Below are 9,048 nucleotides of genomic sequence, written 5' to 3' on the forward strand. Positions count from 1 at the left end.
CTCGGGATGCGCGACCAAATTCCGGGCCCCTCCCGGAAACACAGGTGGAACTCGCGGTCACGAACGCAATTGTACCCCCACTGCTGCACCACATGGGCCACCGCCTCCTCCACGAGCGTGTACGCCGCCGGCACCAGATGGGTGATCTCTGTGCCGGCATCCAGGAAGCACCCGCCTGACCCATCGTGCCTCCGCTCGAACATAGTTTGGTGGATACCCTGGATCGGGGACTCGTTGAGGCTCACGCCCAGAAGCTTCACGTAGTAGGCCGAGTCGGCGAAGCCGTGCGGGAGGTCAGGAGGCGTGGGAAGGATCTTGATGCGATGGTGGTTCAGAGGCGGGGGCTCCGGGATGTCGGCGCCGAAGCGGATGAAGCCGTGTCGGTCCTGGCTGTGACCTGGGCTGATCAGACAATAGGAGAAGGGCCAGGCGACACGGTCCTTGATCTGCATGATAAGGGAGGTAGGCAGCCTGCCCATTCCCAATGTGCCTGCGAAAGTGCCTTTGGTGTCGAACCCCTCGGTGGCCTGCGTGCACCCGAAAACGATGCCATGGATAGGCGAAGTCGGATCACCCAGAATGATGGTGTCGACGCCGACGAAGTCATGTGCCTCCCGCAGGAGGTGGAAGGAGCACTTGTCGCCGGCGGGGTGGACGCGGTTAGGCGGCCAACACAGGGGGCTGGTCGGATGGAGGGGGCGGTAGCTGCTCGAGTGGCTAGGGTCGAACACCGGGCTACGTTGCCGTTGCACCGGCAAGCAGTGCGCGCACCGCATCCACGGCAGGCTGTTGGTCATGTCCAGCACGAGGAAATGGGTACTCTTGCCGTGGCCCGTGCCAATGGTCAGGGCCACGCCATACGTGTACCTCAGGGGGGCCGTAGGGGAGGGGTCCCGGTGGTGGAAGCTCGTGGTGTTCACGACCATGAAGCCGTCGGCGTCCACACGATACGTGCCCCCGCCGTGGTTGGCGACTAGTGGGAGGCTGAACCCACGGACCGCCGTGCATGTCGTAGGCAGGACATGGACTAGCACGTCGGCAACAAGCAGCAGCACGGTGGAGGAGGTTATCTCCATGTTATGTTTCTGGTTGCCATCAGGGGCGGATCCAGCGTAGGGTCATGCAGGGGCGGCCGCCCCGGGTAAATTTTGGGAACCACTGTAGCTCTCTATTGCTTTGGCCAGTCCTGGCCACGATGGGAGACGAGAGGAGCTTCCTTCTGTAGGCTCTCTACGCATGCTACAGAGAAGAAAGAAAACGCTTCGAGTAGGAAGACCTGAAGAGAAGAAAACGCTTCGCTAAGGACACGGGCCAATAAGTAAGGCCCAATATAACATGAGATTTCCCTCAAAAAAGAAAAACATGAGATGACCCATTCTTTTCTTTACGCAGCCCACTCCATTTTCTGTAAGCAGCCTTGGATGTTCCCAATTTCCTCCTATCGATCGAAACAGATCTCCATCGCTGCAGCGCGGCGGCGCTTCCAACCCATGGCGTCTGATGGAGAAAGGGAGTCCACTTGTTCTTCGTGCATCCGTACAGGAGGCACGATCGCCAAGGCCACGTCAACTGAGGCAACAAAGAGCATTATATATTGATGTACGGATATCGTTTGGGCGGCGGATTAATGTTGGAGGTATCTGCAGGGGATACATTGCAATCATGCAACAAACTCACATCACAAATTAATTAGTATATAGCCCGGGGGAGGGATTTGCATATCTCCATCATTTAACAGCCACGGGGTCAGTGGCGGAGCTTAAACGAAAAAGTTGGGCGGGCCAGACTGAAGAAGAACACATTTTTTTCTAAATTCTGACACATAAGGACATATTACAAGCACCAAAGTACAGTTCAACCATGAGTCACTACTATTGGGCAAGCTAATACAAAAGTGTCTGCGACATTAGACATGGACCTACTCACATACAATGAAGTCAACGATCCTTCTTGCTTATAAAATCTGCAATGACATCTTCGTGGTTGTAGTTTTCTAGAATTCCACCATTTATGTGAACTAACAAGTTATTAGCCAGATTCTCACCTTCCATCTTATTGTGCAATCTTGTCTTACTGATCTTCATACTAGATCAATTCTTTTCGGAGTCTTACTGATCTTCATACTAGATCAGGCTATTATTTATCACTAATCACTGCGTGTATGGAAATGAACAAAATCAGGTAATTGCTTAACAAATTCAGAATTTGCGGGGGAAATTTTACATGTGAAGTGTGCCTACGGCAAGGGGCTAAGTCATGGGGGCGCCAGCGACAGAATACAAAAGGAGAAGGGGCTGGCCCAGGTCATGCGCCAGATTTGGAGACTTGGAGTTGGAGGAGAACAAACGCAGGGATGGATGGCCGGCAGCACGCACGGCGCACTGGATCCCGGCGGATGACGGACGGCGGGAGGGAGCATTTACAGGGGCGAGGCGAGATCCGGGCGGGCGTCGCCGCGGCGGTTGCTCCGAGAGATGACGATCGGCGCGCTCAGGTGGACCGTGTTCCCTGTCCACGGCGGTGGTCGTCGGCAGCGTGGCTACAGCCTACATGAGTCTCTTGGACTGAGAGGATGGGGAATTGGGGAAGGCACGAGTGTGCTTGTGCGTGCAGCGTCCGTGAGACGAGGAGACGATGGCCAGTGCGTGCGTGGGCTAGTGGGCTGGGCTAAGACGACTAGTAGTAAAAAATTTTTTTGTCAAATTCCTGGGCGGGCCATGGCCCGGGTCTGCCCCTACAGAGCTCCGCCCCTGCACGGGGTCCAATGCAGGAGAAGGAGATGTATATTAATACTAAATTAAGTGGCATTTTAGATTTTTTTTGCATATCTCCATCATTTAACACCCACGGTATCCAATGCAAGAGACAGAGATGTGTATTAGTACTAGATTCAATGGCATTTTAGATACTACTAGTTAAGTGCCGGTGCGTTACCACGGACTAGTGATGAGATATATATATACATTATTTACCGTGAACATACGGTGTAGAACACAATGTCCATACAGTTTATCACCATGTCACAAACCTTGCATGTTTTTTTTCATTTTTTATACACATTTAGATTTCAAAATACATGATTAACATTCTTTTTCAAATATATATTTTGATGTCAAGTTTTTTCTCATACAAGGACATCGGGAATTTTGTTATAGATGTTTAACATTTTTGAAATACAAGATTAGCAATTTTTCAAATATATGCTCGAATGCCTAGTTTTTCTCATACATGACGCGAGTAGGCCCACTTTTCAAATATATGTTGGGATGCCTACATTTTTTTCAAATACATGTCTGCGGCAGGAGCTACAACCGGAGACCACATGTGTTGCGATTGGCGGTGGCCGGATGGGCGAGCAGCAACCCTCCTGAACGAGCAGCAACACTTCTGGGCTAGTGGCGATGCGGGGTCGCCGGGCCTCCTAGACGAGCAGCGGAGTCACTGCCCTCCTGGACGAGTGGCGGCGATGGCGACAATCTTGGACGCTGGACGAACGGCGGCAACCGGGAAGGGGTTTGGGCTGCCTGTCTTGGCCCAGCACGGAGCAAGCCAGTGGGTTGTGACCCAGGTCTAATGTTATACCCTCAAAGATAAAAAAAAAAAACTTCAGCTACAAGATCAGCTACAAAAAACTTCTTCGGGCCAGTTCTTTTGGTGGCTTCTAGAATAAGCTGCCGCTACCTAGCTTATTCTATAAGCCCAAACAAATTTATTTTTTTAGAAGCCTAGTAGTTAAGACTTGACTAGTAGGCTTCTAAAAAGAAAATTTTGGTTGGGCTTCTAGAATAAGCTGGCTAGGGGGCAGCTTATTCTGGAGGCCCAAAAAAGCTAGCAAAAGAACTAGCCCTTCTGGTCCACAATGGAATGGAAAAAACATCTTCTTAAAAAAAAGATAGAAAAAAACTTCTTCTCCACTGATGGAATGTAATACAAGATCAGCTACATGGTAGATTTGTCTCAAAAAAAGAAAAAGCTACATGGTAGATGTTCAGAGAGACACCATGATGATGCTTCAGCGGCAACTCGATCCACAATAACATAGGCTGAACACTTCATCGGCTACTTAGTCCATGTCGGCGTTCTTACAAAAGCGCGCAGGCCACAATCAAGGTCTGCACCTTGACCGTGGATGATCCCTCCCACGTGACATGAGGTGGCGAGGGTTCACGGAATCTCAGTCTCACCTGACGGTGGAATACATTATGCATTCCCTGGAAATGAAGATGAAAGGCTGGTGGGGAACGGGGTTCCTGAAACACAAGATAACAAACAGGGCCTGAGTAAAAACCACGAGACCTAAGTGGGTCATTAGTGTGTATAAACTGTCTGTTATTCGCACATAAAATGTCTAAGTACCATTTTTATATCTAAACTGGCGGTGCTTGGATTTAATCTTTTTCATCAAAGAAAATGTAGAAATAGTTGACCATATATTCTCTTTTGTATGTGTTACGGAATGCAAAAAGATGGTTGGTTGGCTGCTTACGGTCGTGGCCCGTATATCTTGATTTGTCGGACATGAGTGTCCCTCCCGTTCAGGTGATTGGCCAACACCGCAATTTGGAGCATAAATGTATGAACGAATGTTTCTCTGCACAAACATGCCAAGAAAGAGAATTATAAAGAATGCACCTGCCTGCAAAGGCCATACGCTTTAGCAGTGGGATCCAAATAGTGCCACTCGTAAATTAGTTCTGAAAACCTTGTGTATTTCTAGAGTATATACTCATGGGCAAATTATATGCCTCATGGCAAGCTAATTAATGAGATATTATTATTAGACTGAAATGAGTGAGCTGCAGCGTCCGATATACTTGACACATCAACGGAATATATTAATTAGTAATAGAGGCTGACATTTTAGATATTCATGCATTAGTACTAGTATAAGTGACATTTTAGATACTCCTACAGGAACTTCAAGATACAATTTTGACCACTAGTTTGCTTGTAGTGTTTTCCTTTCTTCAGAAAAACAAGAGGGCTGACCCCGGCCTTGTATCGGTATACACATATCCCTCAATCAATTATTGTAGAGCTTACACAGTACTTTCTCTGTCCAGGTTTATTAGTCCCTCCTATTTTGGATCGAATTTTAACCTTAGATTTAACTAGCAAAACATAAGTTATAGGTACCTTAAAAATAGTATCATGAGAAACTTCTTTCAAACAAGAATCCAACAATATATTTTTTGGGGCACTCTAACTTATATTTTGCTAGTTTGCTACTACTAAAGATGACAGTCTACACTACTCTAAAATTTATAAGGCTGAAGCTGAAAATTAACTTGAAAAGAAAATCAAATAAGTTTGGACTGATCATGGTGGAGAGTACTTCTCGAATGAGTTCAATTTAATTTGTACGGAACATGGTATTATTCATGAGAGGATGCCTCACTGTTCACCCCAATCAAATGGGGTTGCTGAACGAAAAAACGTACTCTAGCATGCCAAGAAAGAGAATTAAAGTATGCAACTGCCTGCAAAGGCCATACACATAAGCAGTGGGATCCAAATAGTGTCACTTATAAATTAGTTCCGAAAACCTTGTATATTTCTAGAGTATACTCAGTGGGCAAATTATATGCCTCATGGCAAGCTAATGGGATATTATCTGACTGAAATGAGTTAGCTGCAGTGTCTGATATACTTGATACTTCGACAGAGTACCTAAGTTTGTCAAAGCCTAAGGAAAATTATGCAAAGCAGTGGCCTGCACAGGCAGTATGCTGAAAATTTGTGACATCCAAGATGTCAAAACAGAATTTTATCATCATGGAAATTCCAAAAAGAGAAATGCATATTATGTCATCAGATGGTAGTGTGAGCTATACCTTCTGAAATGTCAATGCTAGAGGAAGGAAAATAAAGGCATCATAGGGTTTAAGTTACAAAATCGTACCGGGGATCAGTGCCAGATAATGATATATGAACCCATCCTACTGGCTTTGAAAGTTCCACCGTTTTAATTTCCTGGAAGCATGGTATATATAATGGTTCATCATTTGAGATCAAGATAATACTGGCACTGTAAATTTGAATTTCCAAGGATCAGTTGAGTGCCCAATGGACAACTACACGCAATGCAAAATCATGGCAGAATATTACTGTAAATGTAATCCTATGATACGTCAGAATATGGTGCAACAATAAGGTAGTGTAATAATCCTAAGACATCAGACTATTCAAGCTGCAGCAGTTTTTTATTTTTACTCAGGACACATTAAGTCATGCTTCCGTACCAAAACTTTCATTTGGACATGTTAGAACCTGATGGACGTGCATGATTTTTTTTTAAACATAGTGCATTTTGAAGTAGGCAAAACATATCTCAAATATAGTGCCCCCCCCCCCCAATCCAGGCGTGCAAAATCCGCTTTATTTCTTATATAGTTCAAGTACTAGTTAGCTGTCAAAATTTGTGAACAAAAATGTACATGGTTGGAAAACATGCCTGTAAAATACTGGAACCTGGTTAGTTATGGGCAATAAGACTTGGTGCATTCCAAAAACCGAAGGACATTAGGTTCTACCTTTTGTGGTTGGCAAGTCACCGGCAAGCATGCCAAATGATATATTTGTGAAAGGTGCACCATGACACACAAAACTGTGATGTGCCACAGCTGTGGCAACAATCCACATACTGACTGCCACAAATAAACAAAAGAGAAAAAATAGCAAATGTAGCAGTGAAACTACCAGCTGAAAGGCCAACACTGCTCATCTTTTTTCACACTTGCTCAACAGTTTGGACATAGCAGGAAAGCTAGTGCTGCTCAGGTAATATAAAGGTAACAAATATGAATACTCCATGAAGTTCTGAAGAACATAAAATTTTAGTGGCCACTGGCTAAAGCCGTTTAGGCATGCATATTTGAGTTCTAAACTGAACCATAACTAGTGAATGAACGCATGCATATCTTAAGGTAAACACTGTCTGAGCTGAAATGGCGCTTTTGTTCTTTCATGACAATTTACTGCTTGCCTGATTTTCCCCACAATATCATGTTGTTTTCCTGTTTGCTGCTAAAAATAATTTTATTTCAATACAAAGAACTTTATTGAATTGCAAACGTTTAGTGCGCCAAGATTACTTTTATTATCAAGCAACAATTTTCGCCACAGCTCTCACCATCGAGCACAGATCATGACTTAGACTTCAGAGATACATGTGTGCTATCACTAGCCACCGCAGAAGGCCCTGAACATTCTCGAAACGATATATCGCGGAGTAGCCGGAGGGGGTCACCTTGAGATTGTGGAAGCCGTCGCCGGCCCGGATGGAGATCTTGCTCGGCGTGTAGCTCTCGTCCAACTTGAAATCCACGTACAGCACAACAAGCTGCAGCTGCACCTTCTTCTGGAACTGGATGTTGACCAAGTGCGGGTGCGCACCGTCTGACCTGACAATACACCCAAAACAGATACAGTGATTCCCTGAGAAACAAAGAGGGAGAGATTTCGATGCAGGGGAAGAGGGCGCTCACTGCCAGTAGGTGTCGAGGCTGTCATCGCGTAGGGAGGCGGCGCCATTGCCGGGTTTGCTGGAGCTGACGCTCCAGACGGCCGTCTTGGCCATCTCTCGCATGTCGCCCTCCAGCGAGAGCTCCTGGCAGCCCTTCAGCCGTCCTGCCGTGGAGTCTCCCAGCGTCGGCGTGGCCGCCGCCTCCTGCTCGCCGTCGGACTCCCAGGCCAAAAAACTAAGGGCAAAAAATCGCCCCCAAAGATTACCCCAGTTTTAAGGCATACCAAAAGTCAAGATCCTCCTCTCACAGGAACAAAGATTACTAAAATTAAAATTATTATTTTTTACGAAAAGGGTTTCTACATTGAACTAATAAACTCTATACTACAGGAGCTAACCATCAGTAATGTTGAACATTTGAACTAATCTATTGAAAGGGAAAAATCATTCAAGTCAGCGAGGCATCAAGTAGTGCAAGAGGGAATTAGGATTTGGGAAAGGTCAGAGGGGCTGAGGGGGGACGCCGGAGGCAGCGGAAGGCCGGATGGGCAGGCGGCAAACCTCCTGGGCGAGCAGCAACACTTCCTGGGCGAGTGGCGATGCGGGGTCGCCTGGGCACTCTCCTGGACAAGTGGCGGCGGCGACGAACGGCGGCGACCGGGAAGGGGTTTGGTTCCTCAGCAGGCTCCTCCTCTCGAGTCAGTTTAGTTCGTGGGCTGCTTGTCTGGGCCCAGCAGGGCGCAAGCTAGTTAGTGGGCTGTGATCCTGGTTTGCCTGGGCCAGCTGCGCCTTTCGCCGAAATCAGTTAAAGTTCATTCACAAGCTTCTCGGGGCGACTATAGTCGCCACCCATTAAAGCCCTGTTGTTTTTTTCCCTCTCGTTAGGGTTTTAGTCCTCCCGGGGCGACTATAGTCGCCGCCGTCGAGATCTTGATTTCCCCGCCCCGATCACCGGCCGCCGCACTTTGCGATCGCATCAGGATCTTCTCCTGGGCTTTGCGCGAGGCGGGGGGAGATCGGGGGGTTGGGGCTGCTGCTGCAAGGCTCGGTTTTTGTCTCAATCCGGTTAGGGTTCCAGAGAAGATGTCTTCGAGCGCGGCTCAGGATGCGACGGCCGCAGGCTCATCGGGGACAGATGATGTGGAAAAGATGATGAGGGAATTGGGGCTTCGAGAAGAAGACCTCGACGATGTGATCGTTGATGAGAAGGAGGTGCCGCCGGAAGCAGCCAGATGGATCGCCCTTGCAAGGGTGCACTCCGAGAAGACGTATAGCCAATACTGGTTTTTCAAGAATATGAGATCAGCGTGGGATCTGGCGCAGGAGGCGAATTTCAAGCCTCTGGAGGATAATCTGTATACCATCCAATTCTCGTGCTTAGGGGATTGGGAGAGAGTCATGCGTGATGGACCTTGGCACTTCAGGGGTGATGCGGTGATCATCAAGCCTTATGATGGGATCACGAAGCCATTCACAGTTCAGCTAGACACCATAGAGATATGGGCTCAAATCCATGATGTACCACAGCTATATGCTTACCTGGTGCCGTCACATGGCGCTAAGCTTGGAGAGGTGCTGTTCAC

At 47.4% G+C, this 9,048-nt stretch overlaps 2 protein-coding genes across 3 annotated transcripts in view; both read right to left on the reverse strand.

Annotated features, from left to right (window-relative positions):
• The window catches only part of LOC119322861 (protein ASPARTIC PROTEASE IN GUARD CELL 1-like), a 2,924-nt gene extending 1,848 nt beyond the window's left edge, over positions 1–1,076 (reverse strand). The window contains exon 1 of the mRNA XM_037596395.1: positions 105–1,076. Coding sequence (XP_037452292.1) covers positions 105–1,076 — 972 coding nt within the window. The remainder of the gene's footprint in view (positions 1–104) is intronic.
• A 2,817-nt stretch (positions 1,077–3,893) lies between these two features.
• On the reverse strand, positions 3,894–8,119 carry LOC119324270 (anaphase-promoting complex subunit 10-like). Of its 2 annotated transcripts, XM_037598037.1 has the most exons (5): positions 7,488–8,119; positions 7,250–7,403; positions 5,903–5,973; positions 4,487–4,591; positions 3,894–4,250 (listed from the first exon to the last, which is right to left on the reverse strand). In XM_037598037.1, the coding sequence occupies exons 1-5, from the start codon at positions 7,586–7,588 to the stop codon at positions 4,181–4,183; spliced, it is 501 nt and encodes a 166-aa protein (XP_037453934.1). In that variant the 5' UTR covers positions 7,589–8,119; the 3' UTR covers positions 3,894–4,180. The 2 variants fall into 2 exon arrangements, with proteins under 2 accessions (XP_037453934.1, XP_037453933.1); XM_037598036.1 differs by lacking the exon at positions 5,903–5,973.
• Between the last annotated feature and the right edge of the window lie 929 nt (positions 8,120–9,048).

This window comes from Triticum dicoccoides, chromosome 6B, assembly GCF_002162155.2.
Source record: "Triticum dicoccoides isolate Atlit2015 ecotype Zavitan chromosome 6B, WEW_v2.0, whole genome shotgun sequence".
NCBI lineage: Eukaryota > Viridiplantae > Streptophyta > Magnoliopsida > Poales > Poaceae > Triticum > Triticum dicoccoides.

Coding starts and splice junctions, on each gene's coding strand:
- LOC119324270 (XM_037598036.1), bottom strand. CDS start 7,588: ATGCGAGAGATGGCCAAGACGGCCGTCTGGAGCGTCAGCTCCAGCAAA. Junction 7,404..7,487: donor AGCCTCGACACCTACTGGCA/GTGAGCGCCCTC, acceptor GTGTATTGTCAG/GTCAGACGGTGCGCACCCGC. Junction 4,251..4,486: donor AAGATATACGGGCCACGACC/GTAAGCAGCCAA, acceptor CTTGTGTTTCAG/GAACCCCGTTCCCCACCAGC.